The sequence below is a fragment of the Camellia sinensis genome, chromosome 4, assembly GCF_055761805.1.
Source record: "Camellia sinensis isolate YWXY chromosome 4, ASM5576180v1, whole genome shotgun sequence".
In the NCBI taxonomy this organism is placed as follows: Eukaryota; Viridiplantae; Streptophyta; class Magnoliopsida; order Ericales; family Theaceae; genus Camellia; species Camellia sinensis.
Genome location: NC_138964.1, coordinates 192,141,348 through 192,162,656, shown reverse-complemented (window position 1 = coordinate 192,162,656; position 21,309 = coordinate 192,141,348). Strand labels below are relative to the sequence as shown.

Sequence of the window (21,309 nt, the reverse complement as noted above, 5' to 3'; positions counted from 1 at the left end):
ACTCTGGGTCAACTCATTCTTTTGTTATACCACACTTTGCTGCCAAGTTAGCGTCAACACCCGAACCATTAGGATATATATTATCTGTGTCTTTTCCTTATGGTCAGTCTACTTGTAGTATTGATGTGTACAGATCTTGTGCTATATTCCTAAAAGGCAAAACCTTATATGTAGACTTGATTCCCCTCTGCATTGGGAACTTTGATGTGATCTTAGGTATGGATTGGTTGGCTGCCAACCATGCCTCTATTGATTGTAAAGCCAAAAAGGTCTCCCTCAGGTTGCTAAACCAACCCGAGCTTGTCTTTGATGTGACTGGAGTTTCCAACCCTCCCTGTATTATATCCCCCATAACAGCCAAACGACTTCTAAGAAAGAGTTGTAGTAGTTATATCTGTTATGTTATCAATACACAAAAAGAGGCCTCTACCATTGATGCAATCCTCGTAATACGAGAATTCCCAGATGTTTTTCTTGAAGATCTACCCGGTATCCCAGTTGATCGGGAAATCGAATTCATCATTGAAACCCAACCTAGCACACAAAAAATATCAAAAGCTCTTTATCGCGTGTCGATGACAGAATTGAAAGAGCTGAAGACTCAACTCCAAGAACTTCTGGACAAAGGTTTCATTCAACCTAGTACCTCACCCTAGGGAGCTCCAGTATTGTTCGTGAAGAAAAAGGATAGCATGATGAGATTATGCATCGATTATCGGGAGCTGAACAAGGTCACCATCAAGAATTGGTACCCTCTGTCACGAATCGATGACTTGTTCGATCAACTTCAAGGTGCCCAGGTATTCTCCAAAATCGACTTGCATTCTGGCTACCATCAATTAAAAGTCAAAACGAAAAGTATCAAAAAGACTGCCTTCAGAACCCGTTACGAGCATTACAAGTTTCTTGTCATGCCTTTTGGAATAAAAAATGCCCCAACAACCTTTATGAACCTCATGAACCGAGTGTTCAAACCCTATCTTGATGAGTTCGTCATCGTCTTCATTGACGACATCCTTATATACTCCAAGTCACCAGAGGCCCATGAGTAGCACTTGTGAACGGTTCTACAAACACTACGTGATCACAACTTTATGCCAAGTTGAAAAAATGTGAATTCTGGATCACTAGTGTATACTTTCTCGATCATGTCATTAACAAAGATGGCATCTCGGCTGACCCCCAAAAAGTTACAGCAATTGTGGATTGGCCACGACTTACTAATGTGTCAGAAATCCAAAGTTTCTTGGGTCTACCTGGCTATTATCAATGCTTCGTGCAAGATTTCTCAAAGATAGCATCACCCTTAACCTAGCTAACTCAGAAAAACACACCCTTTGAATGGACTGACAAACAAGAGCGTTGCTTCCAAGAATTAAAAAGTCGACTTGTATCAGCTTCTATACTAGCACTCCCTATAGGAGTAGATGGGTTCGTAATCTATAGTGATGCCTCATACAATGGTTTGGGTTGCGTTCTCATGTAAAATAGAAAAGTCATTGCTTATGCGTCGCGACAATTAAAGACTCACGGGAAGAACTACCCGACTAATGAGTTGGAATTGGCTGCGGTAATTTTTGCCCTCAAAATCTGGCGTCATTATCTCTACGGTGCAACCTACGAGATTTACATTGATCACAAGAGTCTTAAATATCTGTTCACACAGAGGGAACTGAATATGAGGCAACGGCGGTGGCTAGAATTTATAAAAGACTATGATGTAGAGATCTAACACCATCCAGGCAAAGCTAACATGGTGGCAGACGCACTAAGCCGAAAGACGACCAGAGGTTTGGCATGTACCCTCGTTTCCTGCAAGATCAATGGACTGCTCGCCAACATAATCGTGGAACCTACCTTGATTGAAGAAATTAGAGCACGCCAATGTAAAGATAACCTTTTGAAGAAAAAGTATGAGGAGCAAATGTGTACACCTGATCCTGATTTCACTATAAGCAATGGGATACTAAAATTTCAGAATCGAATTTGCGTACCCGACATTCCGGAACTCAAGAAGAAGATATTGGTAGAAGCTCATTGCTCAAGATTTGCAGTCCACCCTGGCAACACAAAGATGTACCATGATCTAAAGGAACACTACTGGTGGACAGGAATGAAAAGATACGTAGCAAGCCATGTCTTTAAATGTTTGTATTGTCAGCGTGTTAAAGCAGAACATCAGAGACCTGCAGGAATGCTGCAACCACTCCCTATTCCTGAATGAAAATGAGAGCACATTACTATGGACTTTGTAGTTAGGCTACCACAGTCATTTTCGAAGAATGATGCAATATGGGTTATAGTAAACCGATTAACGAAGTCGACGCATTTTCTACCAATCAAAATCATGTACTCCCTTAATAAGTTTGCCACCCTGTACATCAAGGAAGTTATTCGTTTGCATGGCACCCCAGTTTCAATCGTGTCTGACCGAGACCCCCGCTTCGTGTCTTACTTCTGGAACAAATTGCAAGAAGCTTTGGAAACCACACTGAAGTTTAGCACTGCTTATCACTCACAAACTGATGGACAATCTGAAAGAACAATCCAAACGTTGGATGACATGTTACGTATGTGCGTGTTGGACCCCAAAGGTAATTGGGATGGGCACTTACCTTTAGTGGAATTCGCTTATAAAAACAACTACCAAGCAAGCATTGAAATGGTACCGTATGAAGCTCTGTATGGAAGAAGGTGTTGATCACTTCTATGTTGGACAAAAGTCGGAGATAGGAAACTGTTAGGCCCCAAGATCATGCAAGTCACAAGTGAGAAAATCCAACTCATTTAACAGCGAATTTGCATTGCTCAGAGCTGCTAGAAAAGTTATGCAGATACACAGAGACGGGACTTGGAATTTCAAATAGGGGATCATGTGTTCCTTGTTCCTTAAGATCTCACCAACAAGAGGAGTTATCCGATTTGGAAAGCGAGGAAAGTTAAATCCACGTTACATCGGGCCATTCGAGATACTGGAAATGATGGGTCTTGTAGCCTATCGCCTTGCACTACCACCTGAACTATCCAATGTCCACAATGTGTTTCACGTTTTAATGCTTCGGCGGTACCTTCGAGATCCAGAACACGTTGTTGATTACGAGGATCTGGAAGTTCAGGAAGATCTCTCTTATGAAGAGTAATTAGTGTAGATTCTCGATCATCGTGATCAAATTCTCGAAAACAAGGCCATACCACCAGTAAAGGTCTTATGGCGAAATCATCGTATTGAAGAAGCTACGTGGGAAACAGAGAATCAAATGCGAGTCAAATATCCACACCTCTTCGAAAATTAAGGTACGTCAAGTTTGGGGACAAACTTCTATTTAGGAGGGGAGAAATGTGATACCCTAAATATTTAATTAATACCACAACCAATAATAATAATAATAATAATAACAATAATAACAATAACAATAACAATAACAATAATAATAATAATAATAATAATAATAATAATAATAATAATAATAATAATAATAATAATAATAATAATAATAATAATAATAATAATAATAATAATGGGTGTGGTAGTAAAATAAATAATTAATTTTCTGTTGGTATACGATAAAGTGTAATTTATTTAGGGATTATTATTTAGGGCCAAATTCACACAAATATGGAATTATAATACTAGTTGGGTCAAATTAGAGTTAAAGATAATAAATAAATAAATAAAATAAGAGTAAATAACTAATAATAGTAATAATAAATAGTAATTAAGGAGGAAGATTTGCATTTTTTCTAACAGTGTGGTAAATAAGCCACGTGTACTGTCTAACGGGTAAGGGGAGGTGAGTCATTAGGCTGCTTCATCATCACACAAGCTGAGTCACCACCTAAAGTTACGTGCATGAATAGGGAGAAAGGGTGCTGCAAAGTGAACGGAAAAACAAAGAAGTAAAAAAAAAAAAAAAAAAGAGAGAGAGGGAGAGACACGTAAGTTATAGGAAGTAGGAACTTATAGTAGGAAGGTTGTGATAGTGGAGTAAGGCTAAGGGTCAATATTAAGGTGAGTTATTTTATACCTTTAGTTACTATAATATATTTTACGTATGTTTTGACTTACCATAATTTATTTTATACAAGTTATATTTTATTATATTAATACAAGTTATGTTTTATAAAATATTTCAATTATATGGATTAATTTCTGAATTCTATTTGTTTAAAATGAAACCCATGGATATATTTGGTTAAATTTTAAAGAATATTTAACTATGACTTTATAAATAATTATATTTTGTAAGTACCACCACCGGAGTCACATGCCTTGGGGGACTTAAATAACCATTGGCCTCTGTTTAGCCACTTTGTAGTCCTTTGTTTGTCATGGATCTATTGACCTCTGTTCTGATTGTCACTTCTGTGACCTCTGTTCTATTTTGTACCATGGTTATGGTTATTTATTTACATAATTTCTGTATTTCAGTTTCTGCCATTTAAATGATTTATTTACCAAATTAAATTATGTAAATATTTTGGCCTAACTAATTATCCATGGTTATTTTGTATTTCCTATACTCTTGGCATAATATTTCTCATTCTGCTGTGTGCTTATAGCTGTTACCCTTTCAGGTGACGAGATGTAGAGGAAACCCATAACCTCACGTAATGGAACCCGCACGAGGATTGGTGTTGAACCACTATTTTGTCTTTCTCTCTTTTTTTTTTAATTTTTTTTTTAGTATAATTTCTACTCCCTTTTGTTTCTACTCGGGGTCAGTCATTGAATAATAAAATAATAAAAGCCCTATAGATGTATTTTTTCTTATTAAAATAGTAAAATAGAGTAATTTCTTGTTTAATTATTTTTATTTCTGCTTGTGCAGTTTAATTTGCTACGAATAGAATAAGTTAGTAAGTTGCGATTACAATCCTAAGCCCCTGGGGCTGGGTCGTGACAGTGGGGGTGGTCTTGAATTTGTTTACATACTTAGATGCCAAAAAAGCACTAGTTACTTGTCTGTTCTTGAAACTTCTATTGCAAGTGTGTGTATGTTTGTATGTCTTAATTTGTAATGTGTTCTCTCCACTCATCTTACAGGCATAAAGCCTCCACTCACACCTATCACTACAGTTGACTTGAACCTTTCGTGTCTTACTTTTAGTGAATTTGATATCATAACCCCCTTTCACTGCATATTCCCTCACAACATCCTTAAATTCAATGGCATTATTAAATAACATTCCAATTTTAAATTCAAAATTAGCCTTATCAACCTCAGGCTTAAATTCAGGGTACTTTGGCTTCCCATTACCCTTCTCATCAGATCCTTCAGGGGTTAATAATTCCTCCTCAGATGAATCCTCATCATTCACAACATATTCCTCAAATGCATTGCTTTCTTCTCTATTTGGTTCCTTCTCTACATTACCATCAGACATGATATCATCATCAGTAGGGTCACCCTCACCCTCAGTACTAGCTAAGAAATCACAATTTGATGAGTCATCATTTTCTCCATCTTCACTGTTTGCTTCATCTTCATAGTCATGAGACTGAAGATGTTGAGCATTTTCATCATCATTTACAGGGACATCAGTAAGGAACAAAATAGGATGAGTGGTGTCTACATTGTATGACACATGATGCTTAACAAATAATTCTAATGTGTTTGCAGAGCCTAGATATTGAAACATTTGTAAAACATCTTGGTCAGTACCTAATCTTCTTAACCCTCTAACTAGATCTTCTATAGGATCCTATAAAAAAACTGTTTGAAATCACATATCCCTAACTTTTTCACCATATATATCAGCTCAGACACAGAAAATGTATCAACATCAACAGTATCAAACACATGTACTTTACCCCCAAAGTAACTCCTAGGCCCACCATCACTATCTACAAAATACCCACTATGACGTAAAACTAATTTCATATTTATATCATCCATTGTTGCATTCACAAATAAACAAATATATCACCAAAAAAAAAAAAATGCATAAAAAATCAGTGGACTGAACAAGTGGCATGGGACCAAAAATGGAGATAAAAAATTTGATAAATCAATAGTCCATCACTCAGTCAATGCAATGGTCCAACCACTCAGTTAATGCAGTGGTCTATCAATGGAGATAAAAAATTTCATAAAGCATCTAAGACATTAAAGTAACAAACCTACACACATACCCATGCAATAAAGTAAGATACAAACAGAGTTTGCCATTACTTTATTCACAGAATCAGAAAAAGAAAAAAACAAAACTTCATATACAAATTACAAGAAGAAAGAAACAAAACAAATCATATAAATCACTTACCAACACTCCAAATAATAGTAACCAGCAGTACTTCAAACTCTGCTCCAAATTTTCTTCCAAATCGCAACAACCCCTGTGCCCTAAATCGACAAAATCGAAGAAGGTAGGGCAAATTGTAGCCCTAATTCGTGAAATTTAGGATTTGGGGGCTTTTATATGGGTCCAATAAGGAACGACGTCGTTTTGGGTTGGTTTAGGCGCAAAAAATGACTTTCTGCGTTACTTCATGAAACAGAGATGGACGGGGGCTTACATTGTGACACGGAATGAATTACGGGGTTGACATTGTCAAAATTAAAAACCTAAGATTTAAATTGCAAAGCACGCTAAACCTTGGGACTTTATTTGTAATTTGCCCATCAGTTAATTTACGACCCTACATTGAGTTTTTGTACCTTTTGATTTTTCTCCCAAACATGGCGATCGAATAATCTAAAAAAATAAAAATTAATCAATATATTTTTCAAACTCATTTACTTTTAAACCAACGTGTTATTTTGCACACATAAATATATTTAATTTAAGTAGATTTAAAGATTGGTCCTATTATGTAGACTTATTTATTTATAATTTTTTTTCTTCACTTATCAATATCTCAAAAAAATATTAGAACAAAATAAACATTTTAATAGTGTATTAAAAAAGTGTACGAGACTTATAAGTGGGGAAATTCTGTTTCTACATACTAAATTATCTCTGTGTACATCTTTTCTCAATCTACACACTTAGTAATTTGATTTTTACTTCTTTATCTCAATCTACAAACTTCACATTCCAAATATATCCTCACATTCTCTGTGCACATCCTCTCCTTCTATCCTTGCTCGGGAAGATTATGGTATTGGATAGTTGGGGTTTCACTCGTTGAGGCGTCCATGGGCACTGCTCAATTGTGCAGTGCCCAGAATAGGCAAAGGAAAAGATTTATACTGCTGGAATTGAAGTGTAAAAATTACTATACATTCAGTCAAACAGTGGACAGTACATACAGATTGTAAAATTCAATCTTCTAATTTTCTAATTAATAAGAATTTCAAGTATCTACCTTAAATTATGTACTGGTCAGAAAAATTTAGGTATCACACTTACACACAAAACACATTATCACAAACACACCTTTTATCGGACCCAACAATTCAGATTTCATAAATCTAAACAAAACCAATCAGATACAAACCCAGAACAAAGATTACACTTTACAAAACAATTCTTCACAAAAATCAACCCAAAAAAATTCTGATCATTCAATGGGACAAAGATCAAGTTATCATCAGAAATGGAAGGTTAGGGACTGAAAGGAGCAGGAAAAGTGAAAGGACTTGAGGTTTGGGCATAGGGGGCGATGGCCGACGGTGATGTGGCTGGTGAGATGGTGGTGGGTAAGATGTGTATAGAGAAATTGTGAGATGTGTGGGTGAGATGGTGGTGGATGAGATGGTAATTTTGTTAAAGGATAAAATTATGATTATGAAAAAATTCATTAAGTGTGTGGAGTAAAAAAACTTGGTGTGTGAAAATAGAATTTCCTTCATAACTGTTTAAATCCACCACATAGCACTGTTACCTAATTTACCCTTAAATGTAATCTTTTTTAATTTACTTATTATAAAAAAATTAAAAATATTTTAAAAATACAACCTTACAAAATAATTAAGTTTAAAAAATATAAATTCCAAGCAATTTAGGCTTCGTTTGGGAAGTGAGTTGATTTTTTAACTATTTTAACCTAAGCTAAAAACCTTGGTTTGGAAAGGATTTTTTGACTTTTTAACTTTTTTGACTTTTTTTGTGAGAGAATAGTATAATAATTATCGGTTGAATGTGATGTTTTGTTTGTTATGATTAAAATAGTCTATTTTATTTTTTGTGACTAAAATAGTCAAAGAAACTCATAAACCAACTTGTCAAATGGAGGCTTACTAAAAAATATATGGATTCCCCAGACGCCAAAAAAATGTAGTGGGACCCAAATTTGTCTCCACAGTGGGCCCGTTCTCCCCACCTTCGTCAAATAATCGGGCAAAATGGCTTTAGTGGTCGACGCACTGCTGTTTACGCGCAAAGTTTTATATGCAATTCAAACGATTCCATCATTTTCCTTTTTCTTTTCTTTCCTTTTTTCTTTACACCTTTTTTTTAAAAAAAATATTATTATTTAAATTTAATTAATTCGCAGTAAATCGTTAATATTGAAAAGCAACAAGGGCATAAAGGTCATTCCAAAAAGAAAGAGAATTTGACAATTTGACATAGGCCTTTCTCCTTCTGTTTTGGGCAGAGCCGCGAAATCGCGTGAAAAAAAGGAAGCTTTCCCTCAATGTCTCTCCCTTTCTCTGTCTCTCTCTGTTACGTGTTTGATCGATCAGAATAACAAAACCCAAAATTTCCATTTCTCGAGCTTCCAAGGTTGAAGAAGACCGTTGGGTTTGGTTCCAAATCGTCAAGCACTTAATTGCACGTCTTCAAACTTCGAAATCACAAAGCAATTACACCCCAACGAACTGTTGCAGAGGTACGTAATAATACTTCATGACAACACCATTTAATTTCCCATACATACGCGTCTGTAGTACTACCCTAGTATCTTCCATGGACATTTAATGAAAAACACGATCTCCTCAACTACATCAACTACACCCTTTAATTTCTCCGTTAATGTCTGCTCAGTAAAATCTGGGTTGTTGAGTGTTTGACTTCACTTTTTTTTTCTCTTCAAATTTTGCAGAAAAGGTTGTCTCATGATTGCTTTCTTCCATTCCAATCCAGTTCAAGATGCTTCATCACCAAGCAAATATCACATTTCTGGTTTTAATTTTAATTTTTTTTGCCTCTTCAATCAAAGCCCATAATAATAACTCAGCTCAATGCACTCGAACCTGTGGAACAAGAGGGAATCGGAATCGCGTCCCCTACCCATTCGGGTTCTCCGATGGGTGCGAAATCCGATTGGATTGCAGTGCAGACGGCGAAATCAGAATCGGGAAATTTAAAGTTCTGAACATCACCGGAGATAGTATACAGATCAATTTTCCGGCGGAATGTAACAGAACGATTAACGAAACAGAGCAACTCTTCGGCACCAACTATGCCCTAACTTGGCAGAACGGGCTCATGTTGCGGAGCTGTAAATCTCCGATTGACGGTTGCTTGATTCCAGCGAGAATGTTGGAGGCGAGATTGAAGTTGCGGAGCTGTGGGTCGGGGATAAAAAACTTCAGTTGTTACTCTGAAGTGGATCGAGGGTCGGAGTTGATGAGTTTCAAGAATTTGAGTAATAAGACGAATTGTGAGTTCTTGTTCACTTCGATTGCTGTGGAGTTGAGGAACAATTCGGGTGTGGATTCGGCGGTTTCGCTTCAGTTTCAGGTGGCGGAGCTGGGGTGGTGGTTGGAGGGGAAGTGCAAGTGTTCGGCGGATGCGGATTGTATGGTGGTGAATCCGCCGGAGAGAGCAGCAGGGTTCCGGTGCCAGTGTAAGGAAGGTTTTGAGGGAGATGGGTTCGCCAACGGTGGTGGTTGCCGGAGAGGTTAGTACATTTCGCCCTAATTTACTTTTGTTGTTAATTATGGTTAATTATTAGAGCAAGACCCACGACTGTTATCTTTTGACCAACAAAAAGGCATCGAATAATGTTATATACGCCTGTTTAGATGAGTGGTGAAAAAGTGATTATAGATTATAATTTAATAGATTATAATTTATAATTGTGAATATAAATTATTAATCTGTTTAATGTAATTGTAGAATTATAGATTTAAGCAGTAAAATAGTATTTGGTTGATGAACTGTAAAATAATTTTTTGTCCTGTAATTATCTTTTTTGTCCGTACATGATATAAAAATGATTATTTTGTTATTTGTTTCATCCTTAATTTTAAAAGAATTATTTCATTAATAAAAGTTAATATAGTTAGTGTTACAAAAATTATTATTTTTATTTTTTCATTATAAATTAATTAGTATAAAATTATTTCATTTTTCCATTATAAATTAATTAGTATCAATCAATGGCTTATTTTTATTTTTTCATTATAATTTATTATTTTCACTTTTTTATTATAAATCAATTAGTATAAAATTATTTCATTATTAATTAATTAGTGTCAATTAATGGTTTATTTTCATTTGTTCATTATAAATTATTATTTTAATTTTTTCATTATAAATCAATTAGTATAAAATTAATGACTTTTTGTAATCAATTAATACTAAAATTATTAATTAGTATTAATTAATATAAAATTTATTTTAGTAATGGCTAAAATGCTTAATTATTATTATTTTTATTTATTTAAAAAATACTGAAAACCTCTAGAAAAAAAAGAAATGAAAACCCTAACTCCAGCAGTCACAACAACGATGTGGCGGCGCTAGGGTTTTGCCACACCGACAGCCCCTTCTTCTTCTCCTCTTCCTCCTCCTCTTTCTCTTTCTCATCTCACTGCTAGCAGCCCCTTGCAAAACCCTAGCCGCAATCGCGAAGAGAGAGAATTGGGGTTTTGTCACGCCATCGATTGCAAAAGGAGAGAAAGAGTTAGGGTTTGTCATGCTGTCGATCGTGAAGAGAGAAAGAGAGAGCTAGGGTTTTGTCACGCGATCATCATTGTCAGGCTATCTCGCGACGCCGGAGATCACAAAGAGAAAGACAGAGAGAGAAAAAGCTAGGGCTTCACTGCCTCTGGTTCGTGCCAGAGAGAGAGAGAGAAGAAAGAGAGCTCTGATTCACTGGTTCGTACGAGAGAGAGAGAGAAGAGAAGAGAAAGAACTTTGTTTCGCCGGAAATCACTTCTCTTTCGTCGGAAATCGCCTCTCAGAGACGTGGGAGAGACAGAAATGAGTTGTGTTTGGTTTATATACATGACACACTTATAATAACTTAAAATTGTGAGGGGCATTTAAGTCATTTTGCCTCTCAAATGGCAATTGCGCGCTTAAGCTGTTTGGAAAAGCTTCTTCTCTCTCACTCAAAGAAAAAACTGATTTTTGGCTTAGAAAAAGCTATAATCTGTATTATTAAGTTGAACCAAACACACCAAAATAGCTTAAATTAAGCTAAAAGTTGAAATAAGTTGAAAATAAGCCCTACTAAACATGGCCATATATATATATATTAATTGATATATTAATTATTATATTAATAGATAATGTGATATAATTTTAAAATTTTTGAGTATTTATAATTTATATAATAGGTAGAATTAGTAATAATATCATAACATATGTTGGTACATTGATTCACTAATTGGTGCATGTAGTACCACCGAAATATATCACTTGAGGATTGTTTGTGAATAGATTATTTTAATAATTTTTTTTTTATAAAAAAATATGTAATATAATAAAGATGTGATGTGACCTAAATAATAGGTAATATAACTCAAATAAGATAAAAAAACAAATGATTATTTTGAAAGTATCATATTAACTTCTTTTTTTTTTCATATATTCTTATCTTTTTTTTGAATCATATTACTTCATTACTTTTAGTAACTTCCCAAACAAATTATCCCTCACACTTATAGTTTAGTGTGAATTTTAGATTTCATTTGTTAATTATACATTTTAGTTAAAAAATCATTATAAATTGTCACATCATTCTCTCTATTTTTTTAAAAAAATTAAAAATTTATTAAAATAATTTGTTTTCAAGCGAGAATAGAGAGAGTCAGCATCTACGAGTTGATGGACAAAGGTTCAACATGATGTTTGCTAATAGTTATGGTGTCTTGGTGTAATTAGGCTTATATTAGTAAGTTGATTAAAAGTTAATTTTTTAATTTTTTGACTTTTTTTAGTCACATCATTTCTCTACTTTTTTATATATTTTTTTAAAAAAAGCCAAAAAAAATTTAAAAAATCAGTTTTTAAATAACTTTTCAAAACAATCCTAAATCCCTGTTTCGAGAGTTAGGTTTATAGTAAAAAAAAAAAAAAAAAAAAAAAAAGGGTCATTAAGTTGCCAGATGGGTCTATTTTTTGCATGTCATAACCAATAAGTCATTAAGTTGCCAGATGGGTCTATTTTGTGCATGTCATAACCAATTTCCAAACAAAGTTTAAGGCATTTGACGATAGGTTAAATTTTAGTCACACAAACAAATAAAATAAAAAGTCAAAAAAATTATACAAAAAATTCAAAGATTCCTGCCAATACTTTTACATCTTTTTTAAAAAACAAAAAAATTAAAAATTTATTTTCAACCACTAAATTTTTTTCCTTCATATTTTAATTAAAAAAAATTAAAAAAACACTAAACAAAACTTCTCAAAATGAGCCCTAACTTTATTATTTATTCTACTTTATATTGAATTTTTTTTCTTAATTATTTTTGGTGGACGGCCTAATTGCCTTTGACTATGGGAAAAACTGCTTAGTGGGCACGTAACGGCTGTCTGGTCATTTCTGTCTGTTGACCAATTTTGGTGGAGCGTACTCATTGTGCTCTGTTATCTCAGCATTGAATGCTTCTAATTATACCTAAAAATATCTTTTCTCCACACCCGTCATTGTAAGGAGGTCACAATGATTAATTCTCTCGTAAGAGTGGGTTAGTGTTGAGAGAAATTTTTATGTTGCCAATGATGTCTTTAACTTTGCTAAGGGCTTTGAAAGACCATAATGCCCTCATCTCAACCTTGGATTGGGTACAGTTTTTTTTGTATTTTGTTTTTGGTACACAGTAGTATTTTAGGTGCTTGTTTGGCGTGTGTTAAAAAAATATATATTTTTTGCATATATATATTTATTTGGGTCATATCAATTAACATATTATTTTTACTTTTCTACCCATTATCTCTATTTTTTTATACATTTTTTTATAAAAAGTAAAAAAATATACTTATTTAGAACATTCCAAACCAGTTAGTAGAGTTAAATTATTTTAACAAGTTAATGCTATTCCATTAACTTGAACTTGAGAACCAAAATGCCTCTCGTGATCAATTGGCTATAGTTGGGGTCATTTGGATATAGGGTTTATAGCTTCATGAATTTGAATATTGGTAGGTGTTTACTTATCACTTTGATTACTACAAATATATAAATAAATAAGAAAAGAAAAAAAGGAATCTAAACTTGAATTTGAATTTATTTTGGTAGTACGGGTGTCTCAAGATTTTGTTATGTACTTAACATATAAAAGAAATTATTTATTTGATGGTAGAAAAAATTAGGGAGACCATTAAGGTTTAGGAAGTTTACCCAACAAAGTAATGCTACTTTTAAAGGATATTATCAGTAAATTTCAAGATTCCATTAAAGATGAATTATATACCTATTTTCCCTTCTTATTAATTAAATTTATATGTTCGTGTAATTTACATCCAATTTTTTAGTTGAACCAATTTGATTTAGAAATGAAAGTAAAATTTAGTTGCTACCCAAGTCTTCCATGGTGTTAAGGGTTGAGATTTTTCTTTTAAATGCCACACTCCATTGGCATCACAAAATATAGATGCACAAATTTGAATAGTTTTTAGTCTTTGTACCTGCAAGATTTTCTTGAAAAAGTTCAAAAAAATTCACAAATTATTGTACCAATATTTGCAACTGAAGATTTTTCCAAGTAGAAGTAGTGCATAATTTTTGTTTCATAACAATGCAACAACATTTTTGGATCCTTTTAAAATTTCCCAGTAGGATAGCTTAAATAAGATTTGGTCGTAATGAGGCTAGCGAGTTTTGTAAAACAAAAACTCTGAGTGTGTTTTTTGGGTTATGGTTGTCAATTTATACTCAAATACTAGTGATTATTCCAGTTTAAGTTTGACATGAACAATTAACTATATATATGCCATGAATTTATCCCATGCAAAATTTAAACAATTTATCTTGTCTTTTTCAATTAAACTTCCCACATAAATAATCTCCAAAGTCAAAACCTCCTACAGTATAGTATGTTTGTTTATGGTCCTATGGAGTTTGGGCTTCAATTTTAAATGAGCAAAGTCAAAGGACAGAGAAGACACATTATAGATCAATCTAATCTTGATATGACTACGACTCACTTAAGCTTGAGCCTATTAATGTTTCCTCCTATATTTTGATAAGATAAGATACCATTTTGAATATACTTACTATATAGTTTCAACCAGTCACAGCAAATTAACCTGTTTAAACCATTATTCAGCTAAAAACATGACTTTTTAGTCTAAAAAGACTTCGATTGGAACAGAAGGAGGTACTGCCCCAGCTAACACCTCTGCCCCTTTCAGTATGCAAGTTAAAGATGATGCAACTCAATTCGATTTTAACCTTCAAAAAAAATTGAAGTCATTTTCATTGATCTTTTGTTTTTTTTTCTTTTCCCCCTCCACCCCCTCTCTTTCTGTTGATAGCCAATTCGGCAGTTCCTGCTTGCAGCGCTTCAAAGTACATGTCTGGTGAATGTGGAGGAAGGGCTAGAGTTGGTGTTCTCATTGGAGGTAATTTTCCTTCTTAAATGGCATGAAATTAACTTCTATTATTATTTCTCAACTTTTTTAATTATAGGATTCCTTTGCATAACACTATCAAGTTATAATGATCTTTGAATTCTTGAATAATTTATTCTCATTTTTGAGTTTCCAACTTTTAGTGTCACTTCTTCATAGGTTTAGTTATTCTGGTTGAGAGTCATATTTAAAATTTTGATGTGTGTGTACCTCATTGCAACCATGGCATAGCCTAGCCGCAAAAGGATTGGACCCTGGGATGAAGTGTAAATCCAGATATATTGGGTTTGACAATCGTTAGTGTGTCTTTGGCTTAACCGATACTTATGGTTTGTGGGTGATTGCAGGTATCCGAGTTTTACTCTGCCAGGTGGGTCTAATGTGGCCTTGCCTTGGAGAGGTTCCTTGTCATTATAAAAGAAAAAAAATAGTGAACAAATTCTTTGCTTGGTTGGTTCCAGTGTTTTGAGTTTTTAGTGGAATATCTTTTATGAATTTCTTCTGTATGCTTTGTCATGAGATTGTTGCCAAACATGAAATTATTCTATATGCTTTGTCACGATATTGTTGCCAAAACATACAAAATTCATTCTTTAGCTAAATAATGAGTATTATGTCTAAGCAACCACAACTTTAGGTTTTTGTAAATTTGACAGCATTTTCCACTTTGTGTTTCCTTAGGGATTATTTCTGGAGCTCTTTTGATGTCTCTTATGGCTCTCATCTGCTTCTACATCCGACGACGTTCTAGTTCTTTAAGAACCCGAATGAGTGCAAACCGCCTTCTATGTGAAGTTGCCGGCAGCTCCAGTGTTCCTTTCTATCCTTACAAAGAAATCGAAAGAGCCACTAATAGCTTCTCTGAGAAACAAAGGTTGGGAACTGGGGCATATGGCACGGTTTATCAAGGAAAACTTCACAATGATGATTGGGTAGCCATTAAAAAAATTAGACACCGAGATAATGATGGTATTGAACAAGTCATGAACGAGATCAAGCTTCTGTCCTCTGTGAGCCATCCAAATCTTGTCCGCCTCTTAGGTTGCTGTATAGAGAATGGTGAACAAATCCTTGTCTATGAATTCATGCCCAACGGAACTCTTTCTCAACATCTACAAAGAGAAAGGGGTGCAGTGCTTCCATGGACAATACGCCTTACTATCGCCACTGAAACCGCTCATGCAATTGCCTTTCTCCACTCTGCCATGAATCCACCAATATACCATAGAGACATCAAGTCGAGCAATATACTCTTAGGTTACAACTTCAATTCCAAGGTAGCGGACTTTGGTCTTTCTAGACTTGGTATGACTGATGATTCCCACATTTCAACAGCCCCACAAGGAACACCGGGTTATGTTGACCCCCAATACCATCAAAACTTCCATCTTTCTGATAAAAGCGATGTTTACAGCTTTGGGGTCGTTCTTGTGGAGATCATAACTGCAATGAAAGCAGTTGATTTCTCTCGGCCTCACAGCGAGGTGAATTTGGCTGCTCTTGCAATTGACAGGATCGGGAAGGGTCTGATGGATGAGATAATAGATCCGTTCCTGGAACCACACAGAGATGCTTGGACATTTTCATCAGTTCACAAGGTGGCTGAGCTGGCATTTCGATGTCTTGCGTTCCATAGAGACATGAGACCGTCCATGCTCGAAGTGGCAGACGAGCTAGAACAGATACGGCTGAGCGGGTGGTCCCCAATGGAGGAGAACATATGCATGGCTTCGTCCGTGGCATCAACTTGTTCATCACCGTATAATGGGAGTGAGAAGTCATTTGGCGGTTTGTCGGTCAAGAAGGGTGGGGTTGGGAGTCGGAGATTGATTGTTCCGCAACGGTTAGCGGATTGTCTGGCCTCATTGGAGGAGGTGAAGGATAGCTCGCCGGTTTCTGTGCAGGACCCGTGGCTAAGCGAACAGAGCTCACCTTCGACAAACAGCTTGTTGGGTAATGTAGTTCAGTGAGCTAGAAGTGAAATTTGCTTCATCTCATTCTGTGAATATCATGGAGATATTTTACAGTTTTGTGTTTTTATTTGAATCCTTGCTTATAGATATCCTTTTGTTTGTTTGTATGCTTGATCTTTCAAGCCTTTCTTTTATTATTCTTTCTGATGTATTTGGAGGATGTAGAACTCTTCTTCACTAAACAAATGAATCATATATACCAAGAATGTGAACTTATGAAGTGGTATTGTGCCTTATTGGAGACTATATCAATTTCCTTTCATTATTCAAATGGTCACTGCAAATTAAAAAAATAATAAAAAAATAAATATTAATAAGGGTTTAGCAAAGAATAGGTATGTTTGTTTGGTTGTGTTTTTATTTGTTATTTTTTGAAAATATAAATAATGAAAAGTTCAAAAACATTTGTCATTAATTTTGTGCAATACAATTTTAATTCGAAAATAACTCTTTGGTGTTTCTTAAAAAGTTTTGTTTTTATGAACTCTTCTCAAACGAGTTTTGTGGAAATGAAAGCAAAAAAACAAAAACTTCTTTGTATGTGAACATTGTTCCACAGCTTTTTTGAGTTCAGATTACATTCAAAGTTGCCTGCTTGACCTTTCAAAAGCATTATAATCTTATACCAAGGAATTTTATCTTTTGAAATGGTGTGTATCTCTCTGCACATGCTTGTTGAATTGAGACTACCAACACGTGCTATTTCCAGTTACTTAAAATATTATAAAAATGGGTAACTAACTACAAATGAAATGAACATAGAAAAGGGAAATTACTAAAGAAACCCTGAGGATAATGTTAACTTGGTGGGTGGACTTGGTCTAAGTTTGATTCATAGTTATTGCTCCCTATAAATTACTGGACTTGGTCAAGTTTGATTCTTAGTTATTGCTCCCTATTTATTGCGTAGCGTTGGGGTCAAGTTATAACGGAGTTTGTTATGAAAGAGTGTCTATAAATTTTTACGAAATCTTCACATATGTATCATTTAGGCCTCTCAGCTTTCAACGAGTGAGATTTCTTATAATTATATGAGAGGGTAGATTTGCACCAGACAGTACGGCCGAGCTACGGCAACGCAGGTGTGGCAAACCTCTCGGTGCTAAGCTATCCCGTCAATCGGCACGGCCCTCCGGCCTGTGTTACACGGCCGAGGTAAGTTTGCCGACCAGGCATGGTCTAAGGCCAGGCCGAGCTGTGACTGTTAGGCGTTCGGCGGTAGGCGCGCGTTAGCACGGCGCGACCGAGCAGATGACAGTCCGGAAAGAGTCTAGGCTGGGAAGAGGTCGGCGTGCGCCCGACCAGATAGCTCAGAAGCTCGGTCGTGTTCTTTGTGGTTGTGATTTTCTCCCAAGGAATAGGCCGGTCTTGGTATGCCGGTCGGATGTGCCACTTGAGCCAATGGCGTGAGGGAGAGGATATCTACTCCAGGCACGCGTCAGTACCGTTTGGCAGTTTTGCATGTACTGGATGGAGGATTTGGCCTTTACACGTGTAAGGTGATGGGAGGCGAGCACAACCAACTGTCCAGGAAAGGACAGCAGAGGTAGTGCGCGCACAATCCTGAGGCTGCATGGCCAGCCTAGAAAAAGGAAGGGAGGATGAGCGTTAGAGGTAAGCAACTTGCGCTATTTGAAACACCCTCTCTCTCTCTCTCGAATAGCCTCCTTATTCCTCAAGTGATCTGACTTGATCGTCGGAGGGTCTATCTGGCACACCACCGCCGGGCAGCTCACCGTTCTCTGTGTTGTCAGGTTAGACGCCGTCACGTGAAGCTTGAACTCCAAGGAGTACGGAAAGCAGAGGATATTTCGCCCCCGTACAATTGGCGCCGTCTGTAGGAAGCAGTTTGATACTCAAACCTTGTTTTTCAAGCTTCTTCGACCATCTCCATGGCCAACAACGACGAAACTCCACTGTCCGTCGTCGATGGCGTCACGCTAGAGTCTGTCCGACGAAGAGAAGGCCCCCCGAATGTTCCGGCCATGGCGGACCTAGAAACTTCTTCGCGAGGTGCACGAGACAAACGCGGAAGGAGCACTGATCGCTCGAAGAGTCCGGAGGGTCATCGACGGCGGGGGGAGTCCCGTGCGCAGCGCCTGGAGCACAAACTTAAAGACCAAGACGCCCTCATTCGCGAGATGGCGGCGGAGATGGAGATGCTGAGACGTCAGATTAAGGGGAAGGGTGTTGCTGGAGAGGGCAACCTCAATGAGCGCACCCCGTCCCCCTGTTCTAGCAGTCGCCGCCAGGAGAGGACCCACTCTCTCTCCATCACTAGGAACTATGGGGTTGGAGATTCCGACCGAAGGGAGGGCAAGTCCCTCACTCGAGACAGCACATACTGTCCCTCGCGCTCGTCTCCGACGTCGTGATACTCTTTCTCCATCCGTTCCAGAGACCTGAGGGATGTATTGGTGGAGAGGGCGCACCATCGAGAGGCTTAGAGAGTGCCTGTGTGGCAGAGATTGAGCGCCCCAGTTCACTGTAGCGAAGAAGTGGCGATGCCAGCACCCAGAGTGATGGCCCATGCGCCAGTGGACAAAGAGCTGACGAGACTTACAGCCACGCCATTGTCTCCGGAGATTGAGAGTACACCACTCCCTGCCGGATTCCACCAGCCTAAGTTCACCTTGTACGACGGCAAAACGAATCCGTACATGCACGTGAGTCATTACCGGCAAGTAATGGCTGGCCACCGGCGCAATGACGCCTTGATGCGCCTCATATTCCCAGCAAGCTTGGGAGAACTAGGCCTGAAGTGGTTCGAAAGGCTTCTAGAAGGGAGTATAGAGGGGTGGCAGCAACTAGCGGAAGCTTTCGTCACCAGATTCAAAACCAACACTCGAACGCCAAAGGAAGTCGATCATCTTCTGGGCGTCAAGATGGAGTCAGGGGGTTCATTGAAGGCATACAACGCGAGGTACTGGGAAACTTACAATGAAATCCTTGACTGCCCTACCAATCTGGCGATCACTCAATACAAGCGGGGTCTCCCAGTCGGACATAGGCTGCGAGATTCGCTCACAATGCACCAACCCACAACCATGGAGTCCTTGATGCAGCGGATCAACGAGCACATTCGTGTGGAGGATGATGTCGCCTCCATGACCGAGAAAGTTAATCCGGTCGTAGTGGACAGAAGGGTAGCGGGGAAAGTTCACTCGGTCGGGCAGGAGGATAACCGCCCAAGCGACCGGCCAAAAGATCAACGACGTGGCCCAAGCCGCGATGACAGAAACAAGGGTCGCAGAAACGACCGAGCTGACGCTCCTCGTGATGCGGCGGAGGATGCTAAGAGAAGATTGAAGGCGCGGACTGGAATCACCACGGTCTTTAAAATCCCTATCTACCGCATCTTGAGTGAGATCAGAGGCGAGCCTTTTGTCCGCTGGCCGGCCAAGTTGGGGAATACACAGAGAGGCTTCAACTCAAGGTATCGATGCACCTTCCATGAGGAGCGGGGACACCGAACGGAGGACTGCTTGCCGCTCAAACAATATTTGGAAGAGCTGGTAGCCGCGGGACATCTTGACCAATACATAGATGGGGGTATGAAAGCCGTGCCGTTGGGGCAAACCGAGCCAAACGGCCTAGCTGCCCTAGAGGCCGCACCCCAAGGCGTAATCAACGTCATTCACGGTATCGTTGAACCAGCAAGGGTCTGTGAGCTCAGAGGGATGATTAAGAAAGCCGAGCACATGAGGGAAGTGCTCTTTGTTCGGCCCGCTGTGAAGAAAGGGAAGACCGAGGAGAAGGACATTCTTACCTTTTTGAGCAGGGACTTGGAGCGGATCCAGATGCCCCACAATGATGCCCTAGCGGTAACTCTTCGCGTCAAAGACTTTGACATCAAGAGGATCTTGATCGACCAGGGGAGTTCGGTCGAAATTGTGTACTATGACGCGTTCAAACAAATGAAGTTGGAGGACAAGGACTTGGCCCCTGCGACGTCACCTTTGGTTGGCTTCAACTCTCATCCAGAATGGCCGGTAGGGAAGATCATATTGCCGGTCAAAGCGGGTTCAGTCACGAAGCAAGTAGAGTTCTGGGTGCTCAAAGTCCCATCCACCTACAACTTAATTTTAGGCAGGAGCTGGTTGCACGCCATGCAAGCAGTAGCGTCGCCTTACCATCAGGTCTTGCGCTTCCTGGCGCCAAACGAACAAATAGAGGAAGTCTGGGGAGACCAGGTGATGGCGAAACAATGCTTCGTTGCGGTAAATGGCAGCCGAGCAGCTAAAGGATTTGTCCAAATGATTGAGGGACCCGAGGGAAAGGAGGTCCTTGAAAACGTAGGAAGAAAGGCCGAGGAAAAATCGGTCGAAGATTTGGTGAAAGTGCGCATCGACGAGAATGACCCAACTAAGTTCTTTCTCTTGGAATCATTCTTGTCTAGTGCCGAGCGGTTGGATTATGTCAACTTCTTGGTTTCCAACATGAAGGCTTTTGCGTGGACGCCTTACGATATGCCTGGCGTCGACCCTAACTTCATTTGCCATTAGTTGAATGTCTTTCCTAATGCGCGGCCGGTCATCCAAAGGACACACTGCTCAGCTCTGCACCATGCCGAGGTAGTAGCAGAGGAGGTCAAAAACTTGTTTGAAACAAGAGCGATAGAAGAAGTGCAATACCCTCG

At 38.0% G+C, this 21,309-nt stretch overlaps 2 protein-coding genes across 2 annotated transcripts; both read left to right on the top strand.

Moving 5' to 3' along the window:
- The first annotated feature begins 8,507 nt into the window (after window positions 1–8,507).
- On the top strand, window positions 8,508–16,890 carry LOC114274604 (Protein kinase superfamily protein). Its single transcript, XM_028216564.2, has 4 exons — window positions 8,508–8,776; window positions 8,990–9,790; window positions 14,602–14,688; window positions 15,379–16,890. Exons 2-4 carry the CDS (start codon window positions 9,037–9,039, stop codon window positions 16,665–16,667), a joined length of 2,130 nt encoding a protein of 709 aa, XP_028072365.2. The 5' UTR covers window positions 8,508–8,776; window positions 8,990–9,036; the 3' UTR covers window positions 16,668–16,890.
- Window positions 16,891–19,555: 2,665 nt separating this feature from the next.
- On the top strand, window positions 19,556–21,175 carry LOC145824322 (uncharacterized). Its single transcript, XM_082923961.1, has one exon. The coding sequence runs from the start codon at window positions 19,556–19,558 to the stop codon at window positions 21,173–21,175; it is 1,620 nt and encodes a 539-aa protein (XP_082780087.1).
- The last annotated feature ends 134 nt before the right edge of the window (window positions 21,176–21,309 follow it).